This window comes from Pseudopipra pipra, chromosome 14, assembly GCF_036250125.1.
Source record: "Pseudopipra pipra isolate bDixPip1 chromosome 14, bDixPip1.hap1, whole genome shotgun sequence".
In the NCBI taxonomy this organism is placed as follows: domain Eukaryota; kingdom Metazoa; phylum Chordata; class Aves; order Passeriformes; family Pipridae; genus Pseudopipra; species Pseudopipra pipra.
In genome coordinates, this window is record NC_087562.1 from 3,880,666 (window position 1) to 3,907,261 (window position 26,596).

General features: G+C 43.9%; 1 protein-coding gene and 1 long non-coding RNA gene across 5 annotated transcripts in view; one reads left to right on the forward strand and one right to left on the reverse strand.

Moving 5' to 3' along the window:
- Window positions 1-17,446, reverse strand: part of MAF (MAF bZIP transcription factor) — a 197,819-nt gene extending 180,373 nt beyond the window's left edge. For all 3 annotated transcript variants that reach the window (XR_010434264.1, XM_064670927.1, XM_064670926.1), the window contains exons 1-2: window positions 15,730-17,446; window positions 5,169-5,240 (exon numbers count right to left, since the gene is read on the reverse strand). Coding sequence is in view for 2 of the 3 variants with exons in the window: in XM_064670927.1 (XP_064526997.1) it covers window positions 5,207-5,240; window positions 15,730-16,814 (1,119 nt within the window). In the remaining variant the exon portion in view is untranslated. The remainder of the gene's footprint in view (window positions 1-5,168; window positions 5,241-15,729) is intronic.
- Window positions 17,447-17,628: 182 nt separating this feature from the next.
- LOC135421989 (uncharacterized) lies at window positions 17,629-22,999 on the forward strand. 2 transcript variants are annotated; one of them, XR_010434266.1, is made up of 2 exons: window positions 17,629-18,363; window positions 20,496-22,999. It is a non-coding gene; the product is annotated as an uncharacterized LOC135421989 (long non-coding RNA). The 2 variants fall into 2 exon arrangements; XR_010434265.1 differs by having other exon boundaries at window positions 20,516-22,999.
- Window positions 23,000-26,596: the final 3,597 nt, after the last annotated feature.

Here is a 26,596-nt window from a genome sequence, read left to right on the forward strand (position 1 = left end):
TTGATTCCCACTCAACAGCTGGAGCTAGTGTTTCTTTCATGTCTGGTTTCATTTCCTATCTGAAATTATACGAGTGCTAATATCTTTATTATCTTTGCCGTGGAAGTGCAGTGCTGGAGCGGGGCACAGCGTGTTGTTCATGGGCTTTCTTTCTTTCTTTTTTTTTTTTTTTTCTCACGGCATTTTCAAAACATTTCAAGCAAAAATCTTTACGGTTAGCAAATTTACAGCTGAGGACTCCATTACGGATCGGGAGGGGTAGAAGGTAGGAGGGAAACAATAATAATTTGGGGATGGAAGAAAAGAAAAGCTGCACAACTGCTGAATGATAATGGCTCGAACCTTGGGAAATAAAGGTAATGGCAGGAAGGGGAGGAATTACAAGGACAGTGTGACCTCTACATGTCTTGCAGGTGCACAGGAGCTATTCCACATATGTGTGTGAACGTATAGGTATTAAAGATATATTGTCTTTAAGAGAGAAAGGGGGCACATAACTGAGCCATGATTTTGCCTACACTGTGACACATTCAAAATCAGGGTAAAGTTAGGTTATGTGTAATTCAGAAAATTACCAGCTCCCAAAACACCTGATCTTTGTCCTCCTGGCCTGGTACACTCTGGAGACTAAATTCCCATCCCAGTAGAAACGGTGCGTGGGATTTGGGCAACACCAATGATTTCTCATCCCAGGATACAAAGTAAGGTACATGACAAGCACTTCAATAAACAAGCTTTCATTAAAGGGCTTCAAGGAACATTACAGCTATTTTTTAACTCCCACAAAAGCCTAGAAGGTAAGAGCTAATTATCTATGTTTATAACTGTGTAAACTGAGATATAAAGAGATCAACGGTAACAGACCTTTAGAAGAAACCTCAGATAACAAGTTTAAAGTGCTTCAGTATTTTGCTGAATCTAGAATCAAATAACTGGGTCAAAGTCTCACAAGTGAGTCAGACCATGACTCCCAGCTCCTGCTTTCTTCACTCTCCAAACATTGGGACTATATGTGGAAGCCTGAGAAGTAATTTTATATGTGGGATGTTAAATCAGTACTTGTCCTGTCTCATCAATCTCCTGTATTTTGGTACAGTGTGAATCATTTGGTAAGTGGCACAAATTAGAAAACCCAGAAGAGATGTTAAAAATACTACTTTTTTTTTTTTTTTTTTTTTTAGCACTTAACTTAAAATCCTTTATCAGAACTAAACAACACCAAGAGCTTCACCATTAGAAAATATTTTGGAGCTTACTCTAAACACAGGGAAAACTATTAAATTGACTTTGCTGGGAATTTTAGGGGAGCAAAAGCTGTCACATACAGCATATACTTTCTCTTTGCTCATAAAAACTCAAGAAGTTTTCTTACTTCAGATTCACAGAAATGAGCTAGAAAGGAGTTTTATCCATAGTAAAGTTGTGCTTTTTATAAACCCTTTAGAAATTTTTTTTACCTATGTGAAATGACCTGTATATTGTACAAAATATGTTTGGGGAGAGGAAAGGGAGAGAGAGAGGTTACTATGAATTTTTTAATCAAGAATAACATATTGCATCCCATTTGATAAAAAAGATTCTCATTTAGGCTTAATACAGCACATCTGCTTGAAAAATACATACAAGGCTCCCATTGACTGCTGTGGGAAGTTTGCCAATAATATTTCATGGAAGTTATCTTGATATCAGCCTTGGAAAATACAGACATTTTACAGGGAGTGTAAATTCAACAACGGAAAGTTAAAAATAACTCACTCATGCATAAAGAAATTTGATTGGTTTTACAGTTCCTAGCTTTAATTTTCAATTTCATCAGATGTATGGTCTAAGAATAAAACTTAGGTGACAAGGTCTAGTTTACAGTGAAGTTGGGTGGTTTGACACTGCAGGCCACGGCCATGAAAGATGAAGTGATGTCATGGACAACATATGGACTCCAGTGCACATCAAAAATACACATGAACAGCACAAGGATGAAAAAGGTCTTGCACAAAACAAAAATCTCTTTTAAAAATGCATATGAGAATGCAGGAATAGCAGTGTAAAGTAAGTAAATGTATACTTTCAGAGTGCCATGATTTCCCCTGTGTGAAAGGTCTTAGAGGCAAACTGGAAAAGGAACAGAAAATACATTTCTGTTCTTTACTGCTCCTTATTCTCCCCTTAGTTTAGGTCTCATGCATATGGGGAAATGAGGTAGTAAACTATACCAAAGTGCTATCCATTCCCTGGGTGGACACTCCTACTCTAGAATAAGAGCGGATTTTCCTGGTTAATTTATTTTATTTTGAAAGCAGCTTAGCTGTGTTGGTGAGGGGGGAAATCCACCCTTACTCCCAAATAAGAACATCCATCCAGGGAATTCACAGCTCAGATACTGCAGTATGAGTTCAGATTTTGCTTTTCATTAGTATGGAAAGGCTGTAGACATTCCCATCATGGTGGAAGTGTGGAACCCAGGAATTCAAGGGGGATTTTACCAAAGCCTGCAGTGGGGCCAGGAGCCCACCCAGGACCTCTCCTCTCACCTGGGATGTAGGTAGGATGCAGTTTAGATCCCAGGGTCCACCATTGCCACATCCTGCCCTTGGAGCTCTAAAAAAGTCCTTCAGAGCCTCTTTGAAAACTGAAACATTAAGTGTTACACATGGTGATAAAAAACAACAGATTTTTTTTCTTGCCCTTTTTAAGAGAAAGCCCGGCTACAGTTTTTTTAAGTCAGAAGAAAATTCTACTTTCCAACATCATCATGCTGATCAGGAAATAGAGGGATGTTTTGTTCCTGTTGGTTTCATGATGTTGGAGGATGGAAAAGGTCTTCTGCACCAACAAACTACACTGAAGCACAATAAAATACACATGGGGTTACATGTGTATTATGGGGTACAGATGCTGTTAGGGGTTGGAAAAGGCCTTTGGAAAATAACAGTTGCTTTGTAAAATACCACAATGTCCCCTTCGTGGTATTTTATGGGGTAGCAACAAATTTTGTTGCTGGTGTAACAGAGTATTTCATAAACACAATCTTTGTCCTGCAGTGCTTACTCTGAAAACTCCCAGTGATCCCAACAGGCTGGAGGACATGACATGACACCACCACCCGACCTCCACCAACCCTGCTGCCACCTGACCTGCCAGAGACCTTACGGTGAGAACCTCTTAACCAGCAACCACCAAACATTCCAGTCACACTCACAAAACGAATTGCCTTGAAATGCTAAAAGTATGCCAGAAATAACACAACTCCTTCGAAGAAGCCAAGTTAGAAAGTTAGATCATGGAAACTGCTGGCCACTGCTACAAATGTACAGTCTTAAATTCCCCCCAACCAAAATGCCTCCGTGAATATCAAGTGAGTGCACCTCCAGACAGCGCGGAGGATCGGAGTTTTCATATCTAAGCTTATTATTCCTAATATTGCAGAGACACTTCCCTGAATTGTCCTTCTCCTTCCCAAATTCCCCATCTGACCAGATGTCTTTCTCTCTCTTGCTTTCACCTGTCAATCATGTTCACAGCTGAAATTTGATTTCTCTCCCAACAGTAACCTTAGATGAAATATTACCATAGGGGTCAGAACTGTCTGAACCTTGCCATAAAAGTTTGTTAACTCTTCCGAGACTCAAGAGCTATTTGCTTAAAAGTAATGGATTTTGCTGCTGGTTGGTTTGGATTTTTTTTCTATAATATGTGAAAACGTAACCACAAAATAATGGAGGAAGGTTCAAGGAATTGTCCTGGAGAACAGCAGGCTAAGCAAGTCCTGAGATCACAAGTGTTCACAAGCTTTTGTTCTTTATTATATTGATAAGAAGAATATGTATCACTGATTTATATCAATCTAATAGTCATATATATACAAATTGCAGAAAACACAAATGTTTTCCTATGGGATTATTGAAATTAGAAATGTTACACAAGGAGCAAGGTAACGGAATATGTGCTGCACCTTTGCAAGGAAAATACATGCTTCATGTATTTACTTGAGCTGAATCGTGACTTGGTTCTGTCCTTGCAAAAAAGCATATTGCACTTTCAGTTTTCACAAAAAAAAACCCCACAAATGGTCTGGTTTCCCTCTCATTTACAATAGTGAAATACAGAAAAAAACATGCAATTAAGACAAAACCCTACCCAGGGTGTTCCTCAGGCTCAAAATGAAGCTCTTCTGGTGCTCCTTGAGAAATGTATTCCTGCAGCCCATACACCATGAAAAACTCCTCTCAGTGCTATTTATTTTAGAGTTTAGAGCACCAATTACATCTTCCCCGTCTGCATTTAAATTTTAAATAATAAATCTATTATTTAAATTTATTTTTAAGAATAGAAAATAAATCTATTATTTTATTATTTACATTTCTTTTAAAAATGAAAAAATAAATCTATTACTTAGACAAGCCTGATTCCATGAGTTAATAAAATTCAGCTGTTTTCTAATAGCACTTAACCATTGATCAAAGCTCGGCAGGCTGCACGGCAGCCTGTGTTCTTAACTAAAATAGGAGGTTTCATAAAAAAAATTCACACAGGAATCTGTCATTGCAACCTTGGTGCTCATTTAACCCACTTAGTATTTTTATAGTCAAGGTCAATAAAAATCAGATTCCATGCAAAAAAAAAAATAAAGTGCCTCTTTGAGTCCAGCAGGGGAAGGGATTGAAAGTTTTAATTCCCACATTTTCATTAGCAGCATATTTTTCAGTCAATGTTGACAGACTGAATGAACATGAATTTCCAGAGGAAAGCAGTGCTGTGAATTAAACTCTATTGTAATTTGTAAGTACTGAAGTTGTCTAACACAGACTCATGATTTTCATCGAGATCTGAGGGAGATCTTCAGAAGACCCATCCTTAATCCCCGTAGCTGATGTCTGAACGCTAGCATTTGAAGAAAAAGAAAGAAAACATTTGCAAAGGATTATATATGAGTTGTGGGACACGGGAGAGCTGCCTGGCTGACAAAAGTACAAAGCCCCATCACTGCAAACGGTTTCTCGTAGGCACCTGAAAGTCAGTCTCACCCAAAAGCCCAGGAAAACTGCACCACAGCCTGTCACCGGCTCCCTGGGGCTGGAGCAAAAAGCACCATCTTAGCAGCAGAAAACAAAGCAGCAAAATTACCACCCCTGCTGAAATATGTCAAATTGCTAATGAAAATGAAAACATACCTTTTTTTTTTTTTTTTGACCTCAGGTGACAGGGATTTTCACATCACCGTTGTAGATGATTCTCTCGGGTACCTAATTTAGTAAATATATTAAAATAAACCGTTATTAAAAGGAATATTTAACATTGCAAAGCCTGTCTTTTGTGCCACTATGGTACAGAATAGGACCTTTTATATGCAAATCTAAATTAAATTTAGAAAGTCTCTTGCACTGTTTATTAACTCTGAGTGCAGAAGAAATGAACACAGTTTGAAGTGAAACATTTCTAGCTCACACATCTAGTATTTACTTCACATTAATAACAGGAGACTCTTACTGAAAAATTACCTTAAAAACACGTATTTCTGGCTCACCAGTGAATATCAGCTTCTAAGACACAAAGCATGTAGCTTTCTGGATTTCTTTCTTAATGATCATTATTAGCTGCAATAATGTAATTGGCAAAATAATAATCAATTTTTGTACACACTCCATTTTTTTCCAGACAGTAGTTTAATAACAAAAGCAGAGCTGTCATTTCTCCCTGCAGTTACTCACACTGTACAAATTCATCCTGTCAACACATATTTAAAATCTAATTTAAAAAAAATTTCAGCATAGAGTGAATCTTTGTACAATAAGTGAGATAAGTCAGCAAGTCAATTCAGATTTCTTAAATATGGATATTTGGTTGTGTCCCTTACAGTCAACTTTCCCTGAGTAGGCATACACAGGCATATACATATATTTTCTATAAACTGCCTGCAGGAATGCTTCAGCTTCGTCCATTTATTGTAACTGTGCAGCATAATCAGAGCAAGAATAGACCACAAGTCTGACTGACTTGAATAAAAAAAGTAGGCAAGATGAACTATAGGTGCTTTTCCAGCATTTTGATTCCAGATCAGCTCTGAAAACAAAAGTCGGTGGCATGGAGTTTTTGTTTGTTTTATTTTTCTTTCTTTCTTTCTTTCTTTCTCTCTCTCTTTTTTTTTTTTTTTTTTTGAGAAAGGGGACCGTGCTTCCATAAATGCAATACTTGGCACCTGGCCCGGGATCTCTAAAAGCAAATGACTCCCGTGGACCTTTGGTGTCATTTTCCTCAGGACGACCTCTCCTTTCATGCCAATCGGTTAATTCATCCTGTTATTAATGCACGGGGCCCAGAGGAACAGGTACTCCAGCCTCACACCTGAGGAGCATCCAGAAAGCGATGTGGTCAACCTGCTTTTAGTCTTTGCTGTGACCATCCTGGCCCTAAACCCACAACCATTCAGACACAGCACAGCAGAGCTGGAAGGGGAAGCACCAACTCTCTTCCACTGGCAAGGTGCATTGATTCATTTAGCAGCTTTATTTAACTATCAATTTATTAATAAGGAAGCAGTCAAAGACAGTAAGAGAGTGTGAAGGCAGCCAGAGACACTAAGCAGATTTATTCATTTAAGAAGTCTGATCACTTTCCTTCATTTTATCTGACAGAGTTGGTGTAAGACAGTTATACTTCAATAAGTTTTCTACTCTAAACTGTGCTATTTTAAAAGGATTTCACAATAAAGGAAGCTGAAAGACTGTGCACAGTCTGGAGACTGTATCTGGTGTGACATGAATATAGTATTTTAAACAGATTTAATCTTACAGTATTCCCTCTTCTACAATGACTTTGCAGGAGGAAACCCTACGGAAAGGAAAATCTGTTCATCCCACACCACAGAACACTGAATCGCACTGCAGGCTCCAGCAGCTCTTCCTACATATTAAAATGCTTCCATCAGGGAATTTGGAAGCAGTTAAGTCGGGAGGAGGATTGGGGGGGGGGGGGGTGTAGAAAAAAATACTAGGTCTTGTTTGGTTCACTTTCGGGCTCGTTTTTATCGTCACCGATGATGTACTGTCACAGCTTTATGTGCTTGAGAGAGCAGGAGCTGTCTGCAGTGGAGACACCTCAGCTTCAGCTGCTGATACCAACAAATACCCTGATCCCATCCCCATCCCCTTTAACAGTGACAGTCCGCTGCCAAGGCCTTGGCAAGAACTTTCATCTCAAAATTGGAGAAGCAGGGTTCAGCCTCTGGAAAGTGAATCTGCCTGCTTTCTTACAGAAAAGGGCTTTAAGTTAATCATACACACATTCCGAGGTACATTCACATAGAGTTGTGAAACTCAGCCTCGGCAAACGCCGCTGACCGTACTTCAGATTCTTTAAAAGCCATGAAATGTAAATCCTGCCTGCTCCCATTCCTGCTCCCTGCAGAGATATCAGGGCCTGATCCAAAATGTCATTTAAAAAGCTCCCTTTGGTTGCAGTGGGGTTTAGATTAGTCTCTGTATGAGCACAGATGTAAAGGAAAAAGAAAGGAAGGAAAGGGAAAAATGTAAGGAAAAGAAAGGAAGAAGAAGGAAAGAAAAAGAAAGGAAAAGAAAAAGGGAAATGAAAAGAAAGGAAAAGGGAAAGAAAAAGGGAAAGAAAAAAAGGAAAGGAAAAGGGAAAGGGAAAGAAAAGGAAAATAAAAAGGAAAAGAAAAAGAAAAAAAGAAAGAAGAAAAGGGAAAGAAAAACAAAAATAAAAAGAAAAAGAAGAAGAAAAGAAAAAAAGAAAAAAAGGAAAGGAAAGGAAAGGAAAGGAAAGGAAAGGAAAGGAAAGGAAAGGAAAGGAAAGGAAAGGAAAGGAAAGGAAAGGAAAGGAAAGGAAAGGAAAGGAAAGGAAAGGAAAGGAAAGGAAAGGAAAGGAAAGGAAAGGAAAGGAAAGGAAAGGAAAGGAAAGGAAAGGAAAGGAAAGGAAAGGAAAGGAAAGGAAAGGAAAAAGAGAAAAGAGAAAAGAGAAAAGAGAAAAGAAAAGAAAAGAAAAGAAAAGAAAAGAAAAGAAAAGAAAAGAAAAGAAAAGAAAAGAAAAGAAAAGAAAAGAAAAGAAAAGAAAAGAAAAGAAAAGAAAAGAAAAGAAAAGAAAAGAAAAGGGAAAAGAAAAGAAAGAAAAGAAAAAAAGAAAATACTGTGACCAAAAGCGAGGGAAGTGCTCTGTGGACATACCTAGGGCCGGGCAGCCCGCGGGAGCCGCCGGGTGACACACCGCTCTGGATGCGCGGACGGACGGATCCATAGTTCCGCCCAGACTCCCCTTTTGTTCCAGGGATGGGTTTTAGAGACAAACAAACAAGCAAGCAAACAAACAGACGATGCGGCCCTCACCTTCTCGCCCCTCCCGGCCCGCCCTGGCCGTGGTGGGACCCCGGGCTGGGCAGCCCCTCCAGCCCACGGGCCCGGGGGAGGGTCGTGCCCGGGCCCCCCGACGTGGCGGCCCTGCCAGAGAGTCCGGCAGCCCCCAGAGACCCCCGCCGGCCGCGGCCCCGGTAGGCAGCTCCTGAGGGAAGAGGGGAGTTGCATCCTTGTAAGACAGCCCCAGCCAGGGTCATTCTCGTGCTGCTGGAAGCAGGGACGTGAAAATCCGCCAAAACCCTCCCAAATCCTGCTGCTCTCCCGGCCGAGGTGGTTGCCGGGCTGGCGGCAAGGCAGCAAAGGTGTGTGGGTACTCAGCCACACCCCACACCACACTGTCCCGACACCCTGCAGCCCTCGGGGACACCCACGTTTAACACCGAACCCCAGGGTCTGAGGGTCAGGGTCAGGGAGACGCCTCCACCTCCAACCTTCGGCATCTCTGCTGTATCAGGGACAAGCTGGGAAAACGTTGCTCAGGTTTGTGGATCTCTATGAGCTAACAAATGAGAGCAGCACGCAGGGACACTCCATCCTCTACCCCCGTTGGAAACTTGAGGACACTGCTCGATTTGCTATTTACTGGGGCTTTTCTTTCTGCGTGGTGGAGAAAGACCACTTCTAGCAAAGTTCTGCTCTGGCTTTGATTCCCTCCATACAAGATGTGGTATAGAGATGCATTAAAAAATAGTTACAATGATAATAAGAAAAAGAAAATCATGTCACAAAGTCCGCAGGGATTCAAACCAAGCAGGGCAAGCTCCGTCCTCGTCACTCACTGCACCACGGCTACAGGCCCGCACACTTCACTGTCGTCAAAGTGGCACAGGTTTAAAAGCCAGACTTCGGGGGAAAAAACTGGGTACAGCAATAGTGAAAGAAAATTATCATTTCAGAGAGCAGTGAAATACAGGCAGTGGGCACTGAGGGTACTTACACATTGCCACACTGTGCCGGGTCAACCTGATAACGGTGGTAGATAGCTGGGGATGGAGCTGCCTGTCTGCCAGCTACAGCCTCGCAGATCCCTGGCCTTTTGCTTTTCACTTGAAAAGTTAATTCACATCCTGGACTATTTTTGCATTGTGTTGGCTTAGAGCTCACATATCTGAATGCACTCAGCCCTCAGAGTGACAAATGTTATTCTCAGTCCTCCCCCGCAATTTCAGGCAGTCAAGAATTAGATGCGGCAGAGTGTACACTATTTTAATCTATTGATTTGTACCTGCTGTGCCTGAAAAAATTCATTAGAGGAGCCTTAAAATTATGAAGTGGTTGAATGCTCAGCTCCCTCCCAAAAAGACAAATTGTCTCAATAGCCGCTCACCTCTGCCACATTCTGGGGTGTGCTACATTGTGTTATTCACACTGAGACCTGCACTTAAAACAGATCTTTGAAGCATTTGGTTACAGGCAGTGTGCGTGTGTGCGTATAAGCAGGATTGGTTTTTGTCTGAGCTGAGCAAACAAAATCTATCCCACTCTCCATAGCTACCCCTGGAATGGCCAAGCGTCATGGCAGCCGCTCACAACACAGCGATTCGGAAAGAGGGAGGGAAACAAGTTTATTAAAAAATCTTAATTCCTAACATTGAAGTATGTAGGATTATATTTTTTTTCCTGCGTGAAATTTTAAATTCAGCCATCTGAACAGGTGTCAGAAACAGTGGGTCCATTTAGCTCCTCTGATGATCGGAGTAATAAATATAGAGGATTTCCTTTCAATGCAGCACATGCTGAAATGACACCAATGTAGTTCTGGCATCTGAGCAGATAATTCTGATATATGCATCATTTCCTCCCTAAATCCAGGAAGCAGCTACACTCTCTATCTGATATTAGTATATTATGTCAAATAGAAATTGGTATTAAAATTATGAATGATTCTAGATCAAGAACTTCCTACACACTACGCAGAGGGAGGGGGAGGAAACAGCTGCACAAAAGCTTTCGGAAGGGAAAGGAAAAAAAGAGCTGGGAAAGTTCATTTTTTAAACTGAAAATTTGCTGCCATGTTTCGGAGGGGGAGTTTTCAAGTGACATTTTGATTCAGCGCTGGCATTTTTGTTTTAAAAGGGTGAAGGCGGCTTTCTAATAAATAGAAGCTGTCCCCGCTCTGTTTGCAAACAGGCATTTCTCACCACAGTGACTAGTGAGAAATTGTTCAAGAAATAAATATACACTGGTGTGACTGGGATATTTCCCTCCCTTCCACCCTCTTTCTTTTAGGATGCAGTCCAGGATGACATTTCTCGGGCAGGGAAAATGCTGCAGCAAAAACAAAACTATACTCTTGGACTCTGCTCAGCAGAAACCCAGAGGTTGGGCAGAGGTTTGTGTTTCATTTTAGGGGAGGAAATAAAAAATTCTTAAGGGCAAGATGGGCTGGGGAGGGAAGAGGGGCTGCACCACAGTTGCACACCATCCCCAGACAGCAAAGGGCTGCTCTCTGTGCACGTATCTCCCAGCACCGGTCACATGAAAGTTCTTTGTAATGTAGTTAATAAATGGGAAAGCACTATAGGACTCTGGGAAAAATAGGATGGGGAGATTGAGACCATGCACACCTTCTGACACACGATTGCCTGGCTCGGGCAGCACTCCCCCTGCTTTAACCAGAGAGGTACCTGTGGGAGAAGAGTAGGATCCTGCTCTCCTTTGAAATCCCCAGGGATTGTACCTTCGAGTTCAATGGGAGCAGGATTGAGGCCAGAGTCAAGCAAGGGGTGATTAATGAATGTAGGTTATTCAGAGCAGAGCGGTTCCAATTAGTCCTCAGCAAGCAGTCCTGCGGCAAAGGTGGGCGCTCCCCTGCAATGATTCATACACAGAACCCCAATACTCACTTCACTTTAGTGAATATTAAAATGTGCACCTATTTTTTTTCCCCCTTTAGTTGGCCAGTTGGTGTGTTTCAGGCAGAAATTCAAGTGCAGCCTAAGGAAGGTTGCATTTTTTTCTTTTTTTTTTTAATATGCAACACAAGATTGTTGTAATGACGCCAGACTGGGAGAAAGCCTTTTTTCCCTCTCAATTTGAGTGTGTGATGGGAATTTTCCCTTTTGCTCCCTATTCTTGGAAGTCTGTTTCTAGGAAGGGTTTCTCTTATCACTGTTTAAATAGGGTGCTTTTTCTTTTTTTCCTCCAAGAAAGAAGATACTTCAGGGAGGCAGAAGTGCTCTCCTTGCTCTTCACTACTCAGTCAATTCACAGTACTTCTAAAACCCTATTGCCTGCTGCTGAATTTGCCTGTAAGGAAGCCCAAAGTGACAGGGGAGTGGAGGGATGAGGCTGGACCAAAAGTGGGTCCCGCTCTGGACAGCTCTGGGCTCCGTGCTCCCTCGGGAGCTGCAGCGCCACTTCAGCGGGGGCTTTGCTGAGGACAGGCCTTGTCCCTTCCCTTCCTTAGGACAGGGCTCCTTTGGGAGCTCTCAGCAAGGGCAGCAGTAAAGCTTCTAAGTGAGCCCCTGTGAAAAAACCTGGGCATTGGTAAAGGCTCAGTCAGGGAACGGGAGGTGGGAGACAAAATAACGAGCAGCCTTGTCTTTATGAGAGGAGATAATTCCCTGCCCGGCCAATAGCAACCAGTTTACCCACAGATTACACATTAACTAGAAAATGGAACTCAAATTAACCAGAATCTGGAGCTTGAACCATTACTCAAACCCTGGTGCAACAGCAGGTCAGATGCCAAAGGGCAGGTTGGTGCCCCGGCACTGGGGAGGGGTGAGACACAGCATCGGCATCGGGGACCACAGCCACCAACACCTGCTGTTACCAACAGAGAGGCCGGTGTCCATCCCCTCCAAAGGGACTTCAGCAGGAAAAGGCTGACCTCCAGCAGCACCCAGTGCCCACTGACACAGGCTCTTGTGGGTGCAGGTGCTGCAGGGGGGCTCAGAGCATCACCTCAACCTTGGCACCTCGACCCTCAAGAGCGGCTGGACCAGCTGGACAGAGGAACGGCAACAGGTTCTCTCCCTTCAGTGCCACCAGCACCCAGGAGGGATGACCTCACAGCTGGGAAAGAGTTGCATCAACAGCAGGGGGTAAAAAATACAAAGGGAAAAAAAAAAAAAGTTGGGTTTATGAGCCTGGGTCTGGAGATAAACACCCCGTCCTGAAGAGGCTGGAGCATCCTTTGGAGAGGCCTCTGCCTCTCACATAAACTGGGCAGATAATCCCATTCCAAGAGCAGGAGCGGACTCTGCGAATGGACACTGGAGGCTCTCAGGGAAAGGTGTCTTTAAACAAACTGGGTCAAGAGTTTGAGGAGCCTTTCAAGTCAAAATGCCCTTTGACATGGAGAACTGCAGTGAAGAGAGGATCGCTCAGAGACCTGAATGTTTCTAGCACATTAACCTTTGGGATTGATTGTTTAGAACAAATAACTCTCAAAAGTTGGAGGAAGTCCTTTGGATTTTTTTTTTTTCTGCTCCTCAGCTCTCTCTGGGCTTTCCAAGGCCTGTAGCAAAAAAACCAAACAAACAAAAAAAACCCAAACAAACAAAAAAAAACACCAAACCCCAAACAAAAAAAAAAAAAAAAGAAAAAAGAAAAACCCACAGGGCAAACAAAACAAAAAAGAGGGGTAAAAAAGCAAAGAAAAGAAAAAAAAGGAGGCAGTATGGACCAAAATGTCAAGAAATCTTTCGATATAGCATTAAGTGGTTCTGTGACAAGCCATGCCTGATGTGGTGTCATCTCTTACTAGAAACAAGTATGCTTAGCTGGGATCAGACGATAAGAGGATGTGAAGTCTTCCCTTTCACTTCACTCCATCATAAAACAATCAAAATACAGGGCCATATCATGTCATCAGGTTTTTAAGCAGACCTCCCCTTTGAGATCTCCTAAAACTTGGTGGGATGATCTGAGTCACTGAAACTGAGCTCACTGCACTACTGAGAAGTCAGAAGCAGCACCTGAAAGCTCACGTTTTTCAACTGCCTGAAAGAACAACTTGATTTCTAGCAGGTGACAATTGTCCAGTTTACACGAAGCTATCCTTTTCCTTCTGCCCTCCTGGTCATTGAGCCCAGCTCTTGGATCAGCATCACCCCTTCGGCAGGCAGCACGCTGAAGTGCTGCGCTCTCGGAGTTATTGAACTTTAAACTACAGACTAAGAAACTGAGTACGGAATCAAAAAAATGCAGTTTATTATTGTAGATTATTCTCTCTTTTGATATAACCATAGAGTTGAAAATGAAAGAAAAGCACATAGGAACATCACACGTGGTTAGTTAGTAACTCAAGATATAAAACAATTTTGCACAGCAAAATATGTAAAAGAAAAAGTAACTGACAAGATTTTTTTATATTTATTGTGGTAAGATTTACTTTCCATTTTTTTTTTTAAAAGACAGGATATCAGTCCCTGAAAATAAAATTTACTGATTATTGCCTTTAAAACTGTGGAATTTTTGAAGTTACAGAAAATCCAGTTCTGCACCACAATACAACTGTAAAAAAATCTGCATCATTTTAAAACTGTGCAGTAATGCCATCTTTATAACTGCATAAATTGTATTAGCGTTCTAAACAGGTTCGTAATTTTTTTTTGTTGTTTTTGTATTATATGCTTGCAGGTTATATCTTAGTGCAATTCAGTCCCAAATACTTCAATTTTGAAAAAAAAAAAAAAACAACCCATACATTTTTAATGTAAAATACCCCTATAGATATAAACAGGGGTGCCTCCCCCTTTTAATACTTTGGTTTTCAAATACAGTCAGTGGTATAGCAAGGACTACATATACCCAACTTATATTTAAGTTGCAAGCACATGCTGCATAAACTACTTTTTAAAACAGTCCCGTTGCAAATTCTACCCCCCTTTACATCACGACAGTAAACAATTTAGTGCATCAATCTTTAAAAAAAAAAATCTACATCTAAACAGACCTAACTCTTTCGAATTTATCTATAACATTCCTTTATCTGTAGCATACATTTTAACTGGGCTAACAGATGACAGAAACTAGAATTAAATTATATACTAGGAACCCAGAGCATTCCACATTTGACAATGACCAAATGCAAAAGGAAAAAAAAAATGGGGCAGATCACTTAAAATTAATTTTAGACTGTTTTTAGGCAACAGCATGGTTTCAATGTCCCCCCCAAGTGGGATGTGACTTTTGTTTTTGAACACCTTTACAAAGTTCTTTCTGTGTTTTTTTTTTTTTAGTACTTTTTTTTGCCACATTAGGTTATCAAAATCCATTCTGGCAGGTTTTTTGAGAGGGAATGCTTCAGTGCATTTAAAAGGAAGTCTGAAGTTTTGAGTAACTCAAAGCAGTTTTAGAGCAGATGCAAACTTTAATGGGGAGGAAGAGGAGGAGGAAGATCAAAGGTTGCACTTTTTTGCTTTCAACCCAAAAAAGTGATGAGGCAATAAAACAAAAGGATGAATGCCATGCCATAATAGTCTCCAAAAGTCCATTTCCAAGCAAAAGAAAAAAAAATAATTATACCGTACATGACCAGCATGCAGGGTTTTTTATTAATATAATGTCTCTTTTTCATAGTCTTTTGAAACAGTTATAGTTCATTGTTGCTAAGACAAAATAGCAAGCGTAATGCATGAGATGAGTATGGGATTCTAATGGCAGACTAAAGTCTCACGTTTGGCAGATTAAGGCCAAAACTCACATGAACACACCGAAGGTTGATGCAGGCTTGATTTTGGCAGGTTGATCTAGGCATATCTCTAGTTTTGCACAACAACGCTAAAAACTGATGGAACTCAGCAAGCTGGAGTCTAAAAATTTCACATTGTTTTTTGTATATTTTTTATTATTTTTTGTTTGGTTTTTTTATTTTTTTTATTTTATTTTTCTTTTTGCAAAGCTCAAATCTCATATGAAGAACTCAGGATGGCAAAAAAAAAAAATCTGACTTTTTGGACACAGCAAGCTCAAAAGAAAAAAAACCCTCATGAACTTAAAAATATATATATATAATGTGGATGGCAGGTTTCAAAGAAGAGCAAGCTTCATATGAAGAACTGAGTTGGTGGCGAGTTGAATCTTTCAAATTAAAAAAAAACACAACAGCAAGCCCCCACAAAAATAAAAAATAATAATAATAATAATAATAAACAGAAAGGAAACTCATGTAGAACTTTAGGTTGGCCAACACGGAGCCAGCCCACCTTAAAAAAGAAAAAAAAAAAAAAAAACCAACAGAAATCAACCCAAAAAACAACTTTGTTTTAAAATTGTTTTGAGTTTGTTTTTTTTTTTAAAAAAAAAAAAAAAAAAAGGTAATAGAAGGTGGCAAGCGGGGTTGTGGCTCTAGCAAAGCCCCCAACAACAACTCACACGGAGAACTTTTAGTTAAGGTGGCAAGGCTGTGGGAACTCACATGAAAAACTCTGGAGAGGAAGGGTTGTCGCTGCTGGATCCGTTTTCTCTGAAGCCATTGCTGACCAGCTTCTCGTACTTTTCCTTGTAGGCGTCCCTCTCCCGGACCAGCCTGGAGATCTCCTGCTTTAGGTGCTCCACTTGCTGCAGCAGCTGGTTCTTCTCCGACTCCAGGACGTGCCGCTGCTGGACCCTCTTGAAGCGGCAGGACTGGGCATAGCCCCTGTTTTTGAGGGTCCTCCTCTTCTGCTTCAGCCGGATCACCTCTTCCTTGCTGACGCCCCGCAGCTGCCGGTTCAGCTCCCGCACCGACATGGTCACCAGCTGCTCGTCGGAGAAGCGGTCGTCGAAGTGGAGGCCGCCGCCGCCGCCGCCGCCGCCGCCGTGGTGCGGGTGGTGCAGCCCCCCGGCGCCGCCGCCGCCGCCGCCGCCGCCGGAGCCGGAGCCGGCGGCCGAGGAGGCGGAGGAGGGCGGCGCGCTGCCCGGCGCCGCGGCGTGGGGGTGCCCGCCGCCGCCGCCGCCGCCGCCGCCGCCGCCGTGGTGCGGGTGGTGGTGGTGGTGGTGGTAGTGGGGCGCGCCGCCCTGCGCCGCCGCCGCGGCGATCACCGCCGACACCACGGCGGCCGCCGAGCCCATCTCCTCGGCCGGCACGGAGCCGCCGGCGGCCGCGGCCAGCTGCTGCCCTCTAGCATAGCCATCGAAGGCGCCGGGCAGCGGGTGGTGGCTGCTGTTGATCAGCGCCTCCACCGCGTCCTCGGGGCTGAAGCCCAGCGCCTCCGGGTTGAGCTGCTGCGGGTACCCCGTCATCCAGTAGTAGTCTTCCAGGTGGGTCTTCTGGTCGGAGCCGGAGCCGGGGCTGGGCGCCGAGAAGCTGGGGGACGGGGGCACGGAGCTGCAGGGCGTGCTCATCGGGGTGGAGGAGAGCGATCCCCCGGCGATCAGGCGGCCGCACTGGCTGATAATGCGATCGGTCTCCACCGGCTCCTTTTTCACTTCAAACTTCATCAGATCGAAGTCATTAACATATTCCATGGCCAGGGGACTGGTGGGCAGGTCGGAGCTGCTCATCGCCAGCTCTGATGCCATCCTTTTGCTGCCGAGAGTCCTCCAGAAAGGGTGCGCTCCGGGAGCGAGGGGGCTGCTCTGAGTCGCCACCGGGTGAGCCAGCTTGATTTTTGGCGAGCTCCGCTCCGCTCTCCTGCTCTGCCTCCGCTCCGGTCCGCCCCGGCGGCTCCGCTCCCGCTCCGCGTTATCCCTCGCAGAGGCTCCGCTGATGCATCAGAGCGCGGGGCTCTCGCTATTCGCCTTTTGCATAGAGGGTTTTTTTTTTTCCTCCTCTCTCCCTCCCTTCTCTCTCTCCGCTCGCTCTCTTTCGCAGCTCGCGAACCGCAGCTGGAAGTGTTAGCTGGTGTTGTTGCGAGTAAATTTGTTGTTGTTGTTGTTTTGTTTTGTTATTTTTAACACTTCATGGTGCCTTTCCTCTGGGCTCTCTCGTGCAAAGTGCAGAGCGAAGAGAGAGGTTCATCGGGGGAGGGAGGAGGGAGAGAGAGCAAAGGCGAAAAAAATTAAAAAAAAAATCAGTCTGTATCGCAACCAAAATAATAATAACAATAATTAGAAGAGTTAAAAACAAAAAAAAAAAAAAAGGAGAGAGAGAGAAAAAAAAAAACACACAACAAGTCGGCCTCAAAGCTACAGCAAGAAGATGAAAAATATTTAAAGGTTTGATCCGGCAGGAGAGTTTAAAGCATTGCGGGGTTTTATAGCGCCCCTGACGTCACACGGGACACGGGCTCGGGGCTGGGCCAATGGGCGCCCGCCGCCCGGGCTCATTAGCATAGGAGTATAGCGACAGGGAAACTTTCCGGGCTGTCAGTCAGGGCTCAGCTGACTGTCAGCGCCCGCTTAACCCCCTCCTGGCCGCCGGGGCCGCGCCTGGGCACGGCACGGCTCGGCACGGGACGGGGCACCCGCCGGGCCGCTCCTCCCGCGCCGCACCGGGCGAGCGCCCTGCCCCGGGGCGGAGTGCCCGGGAGCTGCCCCTGCCCGCCCGCACCGGCACCCGAGGGCGCGGGGGAGCTCCGGCCGGCCGGGAGGAGGGAGGAAGGGGGAGCGCCGGGCGCGGCGGCCCAAGGGGAACCCGGGAGCGCCCGGGGGGGAGCGGGCGGCGCGGGGGCAGCGCGGGGCTCCGCCGTGCCCGGCGCCGGTACCTGCGAGCGGGCGGGCGGCCCTTCCCCCGCGCCGGCCGCGGGCCATCGCTCCGCTCCCCCGCAGCGCCCCGCGCACTTATTGATTATTTCGGAAGGGGGACGGGGCATCGATCCCTCCGTTCCCCTCCCCAGCTCGCCCGGAGGTGCGAGAGCCCCGCAAGTTTGCAAGCCCCGCGCCGCTCCCCCCCACACCTCTCCCGGCGCCGCACTCGGCTTGCCTGCCCGGGCTAATTAATTTAATACATTTAGAACTAATTGTATTTACTTTCGTCTCCTCATCACCTCCCACCTCACCCCCCCCTCCTGTCCCCCTTTCCCCTCCGGGAGGGGGCTGGGGCCGGGCCGGGGGCCGTGGAGCGGCAGCGGCTGGAGAGGAGCGGAGCGGCTTCGGTTCGAACCTCGACAGCGCCATCTCTCGTCCACAGGTCAGTGCCGAGCGGCCGGGCCAGCGCGGGGACGGGACAGGACGGGACGGGACGGGCCCCCCGTCGGGGCGGCGCCGCCTCCGCAGCCGCCGCGGTCCCGCCCGGTCCCGGCTGCACCCGCCGCCTCCCGCCGCGGGGCCGGGGAGACCCGCAGCCTCCCGGGCTGCCAGTCTCGGCTTTCCGACCGGGCTTTATGGGAATATCGATAGAATTAAAGTTACTTGTAATTCCGTGATAAATGAGATGTCTCTAGTAAGTAAGATTAAGTGCGGTGCTATAAAGTTGTTTATCTGAAAAGTAATTCTCAGAAACCTGACTTCTGACACTTGGTCATATATTAAACCTGCTTCTTGAACATTGTACTTCAAATCCTCCCTTCTCCCCGTGCCCGGTCCCTTCCCCCTCGGAGTTCACTATTTATAACCCCACTCAGGGTATCACTCTGTAGGTGCGGGCAAGGCTCTGGGTGATTTTTCACCAACTGTGAAAATCATCATTTGCAATAGCCAAAGAATCTCTGCTTAGGAAATAGCACTTGGCGAGTGGATTTACGAATGGATAACATCTTCTGACTATGCCATTATCAGTGTGAGTGCCAGTACTAACATCTGAAAGTCATACAGCATGTACTGTTCCTGGCAGCTAAAAGGGGTAGGGCATACTGCAAATTTAGGAAGATAACCACATCTAGAAATGATCATAGTGGCAATTCTGTAAAGATAAAAAAATGCTACCAACATCTCTAACAAAATTGAAATAACAATTCTGCACGGTCCCAAAACACACCCGCACACACAGAGCCGTGGACATCTGCTGGCTTTATCTTACAGACTGCGATTCATGACAAAGTTAATACAAGTTAACTACTTGGGCTGGCTTTCCTATTTCTTCGCTTTGTTGGAATCAACAGAACTTCCAGGCTCACGGCATAAATCCCCTCAGGACAGTCCAATTCCCTGTATTTGTTTTTTACCAGAGCAAGATGAATGTGGCACTGTATATCACTTAACATGCTCATCTATGAGAGACATTTATGTGTGCTAATATTTTTAAATGAGAAGGTTATGGCGTTTCAGAATGTACAGTTGTAGTATTTCCCTTGCCCGTGTGGTAGAAGGCTGTGGAAATGAGGCTCCAGCCCCATAAAATAGTTTGTTTGGATGTGAGGATTCAAAGTGCTACATTTGCAAACGAGTAAATTTCCTGAGTAAACTCTGAACTCTAGACAAAGAGTATGAAATTGTGTGAGCTAATGGGGACCGTCTCTTAATTGATACCAATGTAAGCAAGTGCTGCAAATTAATTGAAGCTCTGACCTACCAGAACAGCGAGTAAAATTATTAGTTGTACAATATTGTTCTTGTGTGATTGTTACACAGAACTGCTGCACCAAAATGTCTCTACTGTTCAGCGCAGCAGAGAAAAAAAGATTATTAGCAATTTTTGGATAACCTTCAGAAGCAACATTCTCCTCCCTACACTATATAATTCGCATTTTAGTAGTATTTTTCTTTATTATTTGGCTATTCACAATGGGTGTCTAAACATTTACAGTCCTCTATTAACAGTGTTTCTTCCATAACAATCACACACTTTCATTTCAATTAGAGCTATTCAGTCTTCAGTTTTTCCACAATTATCGCAGGCCAATTCCCTCAGACTGCTCCCTTTTCCCAGCACTGTTTGTAACAATCCTGCCCTGAGCCAGGCAGAGGGAAAACTCCACCATCCCTCTCACAGCCTCTTGCTCTGGCTTGTTTTTAAGCATCTCTGTTCGACGACGTACCGTGGAGCCCTTCTTGCTCCCAGTGTGCCGCTGACCTGGTTCATAAGCCTCCAAACTAATGTATATTTATTGTGGGAGAGTTTTCTGACAGATCGTGCAGGGGGGACGTGAAACATTAACTCCAAATCCACTGGGGTCGGCCTGCGCTGAGCACGCCAGCAGCTGAGGCAGGAACTTCCACCGCTGGAGTGTGCGTGCGTGTGTGTCTATACCCAACACACGAGACTGAGCAGAAACGAACGTGCAGGTTCTGTGTTATATGGACTCAGGGTGTAATTTGTTATAACTTAAACACATATCAAGGCCAACACATTAAGTACAGTTACTGCTCCTTTTGTTTATCTAGTGTCTTATTTTATGGTGCAGAACTAAACAGTGTCCGCTGAATTTAACTACGAAACCAGCCAAATTGATTTCAGAAAGACTTCTTCGGAGTAGCAGAGTGATAAGGCATAAACTGCTCCTAGGTGCAGTGCTAGATAAATCCTTTTAACAGTCTTCAGATCAGTTAACAGGGTAAGTAAATCACATATCACTGTTAGCAGATTTATGGGAGAGAATTAATAGAATCAGACGAGATAATCTGGTAGGGATAAAATTGCTGAGGAAACAGTCCTGCCTTATATTGGAGAGTATGAAACAACAGTCTGATTACTGGGAGTCGTTATGGATTGGTGAATTATGAGCTAAATCATCATAAGAGTAATTCGGTATTTATTAATTCTTTTCTCTTTAAACAACTCACAGACGCAAATAAAAGCCTCTCTCTCTTTGAAGACACATTCTTTATATATTTTTATTGGATGTAATTTACTATTTGCATTACCTGTATTTACTTCATAATTGAACATTTTGCATTCAAATTTATGTAATGCATAATGCTTGAGAATATATTTCTCCCTTATTAGCATAAATAGTCACTTACCTCATGAATTACTAACAAAGTTTATCTGAAAATATAAGTATATTTTTTATTAAGTGGAACACAAACATATGTACAATAAATTCTGATTTGCCAGTAGTTGTTGCAGAAACACAGAACAACCCCGTATCTGAGAAGAGGGAAAAGAAGCAGCAGCGAAGAAGCAGAATCAATTACTCTGTGTGTATATGTGACAATAATTTCTTCTGTCAATGTTTTGTTTATTTTTAATAAAGGGTGAGTGACTCAAAGGTTTGCTTTAGAAGGAGCAGATGAAAAAAGGCTCTCCACAGTGAATTTTGTCTTTCTTCCCCCCGGTATTTTCCGATGGACTTTTCTCACTGGTGCTCTGCCACTGCAGCCTTTGCTCTGGTGGAGCTCCTGCTGACCCGCTGCACGCCATGAATGGATGCTGCTCTACACTCACTTTCTCATACATTTCCCTTTTTCACCTAATCCTGTTTTTATGCTTGGTTTTACATCCAAATAATCAATATAATTTAGGCCCATTCTGCAGTACTAACACAGCCTTGCTTATTCAGAGAAAACCCCAACCCTATTGACTTCAAAAACGGTGGGATTGAATCCTTGATCCCATTGAAACCAATGACAAAACTTGTATTGATTTCAGTGGAAGCAGGATCAGGTCCTTGATGTTAGCAATTTGTTCATGTCAGAGGGCTGATCCTACAAGAAATGAAAGAAAGCATAGATCTGCTGGCAGGAAATCAGGTCCGCTCCCCAAAATTCAGAGGCAAAATTCCCAGCAAACCTGTGGTGGATCTCCTTTACGCTCGAGGTTTATCATCGTGGTATGGCGTGGTAGGACGCCTGTGTAATTTTGTCTGGACGCATAAAGCTGGTCCTCCTGGGAGCATTCAAATGAGCACATCTATAAATGTAGCACAGCAAAATGAGCTACTTTTGCCACTCTCGCTTTTCGCGAGCCCGGTACAATCCATTTCTGTGACGACAGTTTTCTGCCCCATACGCATCCAATACTGCTCTTTTATTTTAAGGCTGAGAAAATCTTCCCTTTAAACTCACGCTGAGCATCAAATTGGACTCCACTTGCAGCTGAACATCTTGGCTGTCTCTTCCTTTCCTCCATCAGCTCCAGTATATTTTATGTAGAATTCTCTCTGTTAATGAAACTTGCTTCCCCTCTCTCTTCACTTTCCAGTTTTGTATTAGTGTTACCGAATCCACCAGACTTGCTGCATTTCAAAACTGTGTAAAAGGGGAGAAAAAAAAATTGTTTTATTTTCCTGTACAGTCTCCTATTTGGCCATTCTGCACAGACCCTGAATATGCAACCTATTTTCATTTGTCTGTACAGTTTCTACTGCTATATTAGAAAAAAAGTAGCTTGAAAAGTCAGGCTTAAACACACATCTTGGTTGCTTTTGTGTTGAATCCAAGAGGGCTTGTGTTTTAGCTCTAGAAATTGTGAGGTTTTAGCAGCTGCTTCGATTTTATTCCCTTGGAAGTGCCTGACAGTCACTCTGTGGAAGACGCAGCATCGATGCTACACCTGAGTGCGTGAGTTTGCTCTGTCTGCCCTGAGTCCTAATGAAGTGACGGCTTTTTAGCAGTCAGAATATTTTCATTGCTCTCTTATAACGTTCATAAGTTGCTAGAAATACTCCAAATAACTTTGTATGATCCAGAAGCAGTTTCTCTACCTCGAGGGAAGACAGCACAGAGGTGCGACTGAAAAGCTGCAAGTGACTCTTAAGACGTGGCTGAAGGTTGGTGTCACCAGATTTGCACTGTGCTTGTTTCATGATGCATGTCCTAGTTTACTAATTGTCATGAACAGCTTTTGCCCAAATGTAAAAATCAATGAAGACATTTTTGATGCTATAAACCCTATTTATTTAAAAGAAATAAAAACTGAAATGGCAATAAAGATTTTTATCAAGCTTTATGGTGGGATTTATCATTTATAACTTGGGTGATCATGTTCAGCTATACAATGTGGTGTTTGCTCTGAATTTAGCTGAAGTGGGTAAATGGAGAACCTGGTAAAAACTCCTGCACAAATTAATCTGAAAACTCTACAGAAGCAGAAAACTAGCATTAGTTAAGGAAGAGAATAAAGCGATTACATTAATGTTATGTATCTGAGCTCTCCTGATAATGTCCTGTAATATGCACGCTGCATTTGTATCTATTTGAACTCAGAAAAAATTATTGCTGCTTTTCTCCCTTTCTGCTCTGCATTAAGTTGTTTCAACAGTAAGAATGGTTGCAGTGGCAGCAGGAAAAAATAAGTGAATTTTGTATGCTATATCTTTCTTAAAATCATCCTTCAGTAAGTGGTGAGGAGGGTACGATTCTGACATGATGTTTTGATGTGTAACTGTGAAGGCTGAGATGGTCTTTATTAAAACCTGTGAACTTCAGTAAATTTTAAGCAAATCTGTGATTTAATGTCTTGAAGTGCGAGATGGCACAAACTCATTAATTTTTGGTGATAAACTGCGCTGCATGCGATGGGCTGAGCGCCACGCTCTGGACTTATTCCCTGTAAACAGTAAAATACGATAACTGCTTAAAGTAACTGATGGGGTCTTTAGCAGCACAAGGTTCTTGGCTTACATGACCTAAAAAGGTTCATTATAACACAGGAGGGCTGGCGTCGAGCCCCGCGGCTCTGGCAGCTCTGTGCGGGGAGGGTCACTCTGGGCGCAGGGAGGGAGGTGTAAAAGCGAAGCCAATTCCAAGCGGCAGCTTTTCCCCCGCTGTGCACCCGGGTGGCGCTGATGGAAACTGCTCCGGGGCGTGCAGGGGGAGAGGGATCGGGCCATAAAAACTTTACACGGCAGCACTAAGAAGGGAGACTTGGAGATGGATGGAGGGTTGGTGACTGCGGCACAGACAAGGAGGGAGCTCCGAGCCCTGCACCCCTGGGCAGGACCTCTGTTGGTCCCTGTCCATCTCGGGGCAGACAGAGTGCTTGCCCACACGGCAAAGATGCTTCAGACATGAGGAGAGCTGTCGGATGAAAGGTGGTTATGAGCACAACGAGTTATAAACCAAAACCCCAGATGAGCTGTACGTATAAGAGCACACAAGGATCTTACGTTACCTCCAACCTTTAATTATCTGACTGAATCTGGCCTAACCTGCTTATCTTCTGAGCATTACTCATTAGGCTCTGGCAGGAGGAGGTGTCAGTGGAATACAGGACAGGTTTGGAACCAACACCTTCGCCAGCTGAACTGGCAGGAGTTGAAGCTTAATCATGGGCAGAAATGGGGAAGGGGAGGGGGGTGAGTGGGGAGGTGTTTCCCCCTTCCCAGTCTGTCCCTCCATAATGGATCCAGATGACTCCAACTCTTGCCCTCTCCAGCCAAGGTAAGCCAGCTCCCATCCCAGCATTCCCCTCCCATTCCCCAAATTCAATAGCCCAACTCCACCTATGATTAAGGATGCCAGGTTTGAGTTCTGTGGCAGGAGCTTGGCTGCTGGATCTGTCTTCTTGAGTATGGTGATATAGCAGCATCTGTCAGAAAATCTATGTGAAAACAGTACCCGTGCCAGCAAATGGAAACTGTAGCTTTCTAATCAGCTACATTTGATTTGGTTTGATATATTTAACTTCTTTTTTCTCCCACGGTTGGCAAATGTGTTATTCTTCTACAGAAATAAAAACAACCTGCAATTTACTGGATTGCTTTACACAGTCTTGGTGCAAAGAAATGTATGTCATTATGACATCTGATATCTTTCAGTGTCATTGTCTTCACCATGTGAGGGATAGAAAGTCTATTTATTTCCTCCTGCTCCATCAGAATTGGTTCACTGTTATGGGGGTGCTGGGCAGACTCAGTTCAAATTTGTCTCCATCCGGAGTCTGGGTCATTTGGAAACTCTAATCCTTAACTAAAAGGAAATTATAAAAATACCCATGAAATTAATTTTCACACCTGCAGTTGGAATTAATAATGGCAACCAGAGTGGCATCCTATTTCAGCTCCCTTGAGGTGACTAACAGTCCTGGTCATTAATATAATCCCAACCACCAGAGGAATTCACTGTCTGAGGGATCTACCATGAAAAACAAATGATCCCCAGAGCTATGCCTGAACAATGGAAAATGGCTTTAGTCATGTATTAGTCATTTTATCACAAGATTGTATTTTTGCACTGGGAAGTATGTGCTCTGATATTAAAAGAGAACAGAACAGAACAACAGCATTTGACTTGGTAATTTGCACACAGGGTTTGATTATGTTTGAGCTTCTTCCCTTTAGAAGGATGTGTGTAAATGACTAAGAGCAATAAATGAAGTCTTCTAAGTGTGAGGCTTTCTCATGCAAAGTTCGCCTGCATTTATTACTGTCTGTGCTTAGCACCAGTCCTGCATATATCTGTTGGTGATGCTTGTAGTTCATCTTGATAAGGGAGTGGCCTGTTGCTAAAATGCTGCTTGAATTTTTTCCGTTTCTGCTTTTCTGCCTTAATTGCAAGGGATGAAATGTGTCAAGTGTCTGCTTCACTCGGCTGGGAATCACGGTACTGCCTCTGCAATTTCCCAGCCTTCAAAGATGACATGCAGCTCGCAAACTATAAAGCTAAGCGACTGCTCGGTGGCTCTGAGCTGCCTTCAAAAGGCATTTGCTTCTAGCAGTGGAGCAGCATTAGGACTTCAAGCAGGGCACAGAATAGGTGTGCACTCGAATCCCTTAGCGGAACTATCTTTCAGAAGGAGTTTCTCTAATTATGTTTATTTAATCCTGCCCTAATGGCCCCACGTGATATGCTCTGAGTGTCTGAAATGTTTCAGCTTTATTCTCCTGTGCTCTAAAGACCAGGTTGGATTGTGGCAAGCAAAAAAACTGCTCCCTCTGCCCCAGGAGCCATCTGCTCAGGGTGTGAGCACATAATTACATATAAAAAAGTCTCTTGCCTCTTCTTAAACATCTCATCTTCTAAGAGGTTTTTTTAAGACAATACACACCTATCACACACTTACTGCATGTACTGTTCTGGGACACAGTAATAGCCTCATGGTGCTGCTGAAGAGGCCTTCCTGTACATGAAGTTGTTTAGTTCCATATTTACTATGTCATACATAGTATGGCCTTAAAGTTCTATAGCAGTGGTGCAGAACAAGAATTAGACTTAGAGGGAGAGAGAGAGAGCTGGAGATACCAGCTTGTCTCCCTGTAATTTGTACGGAGATTTCAGCCACAGCTTTTTCCTCTCCATTTAGAGCAGTTACTAGGATCAGTTACTGTGAATGTAGCTTGTGTTATTCCCTGTGGAGTAGGAGACAGGTAGGGCAGTTTCTCTCTTTATTCTTTCTGTCCTCTCTACAGATTTACACCTTTTATAGCTGTTAAGGTAACTACCAAACTACTTAGAGACTGGCCTCGTGCAGTGGCAGGCTAGCACTTTCTGGTGTTAGTTTAGCCCCAGCAGGTTTAGATTCTGTCCCCTGCAGTCTCTTCTAACAGGGATTCATTTTTTTATCTGCCTGAAATTCAAGGTTCAGCCTAAAGTTGATTCCAGCA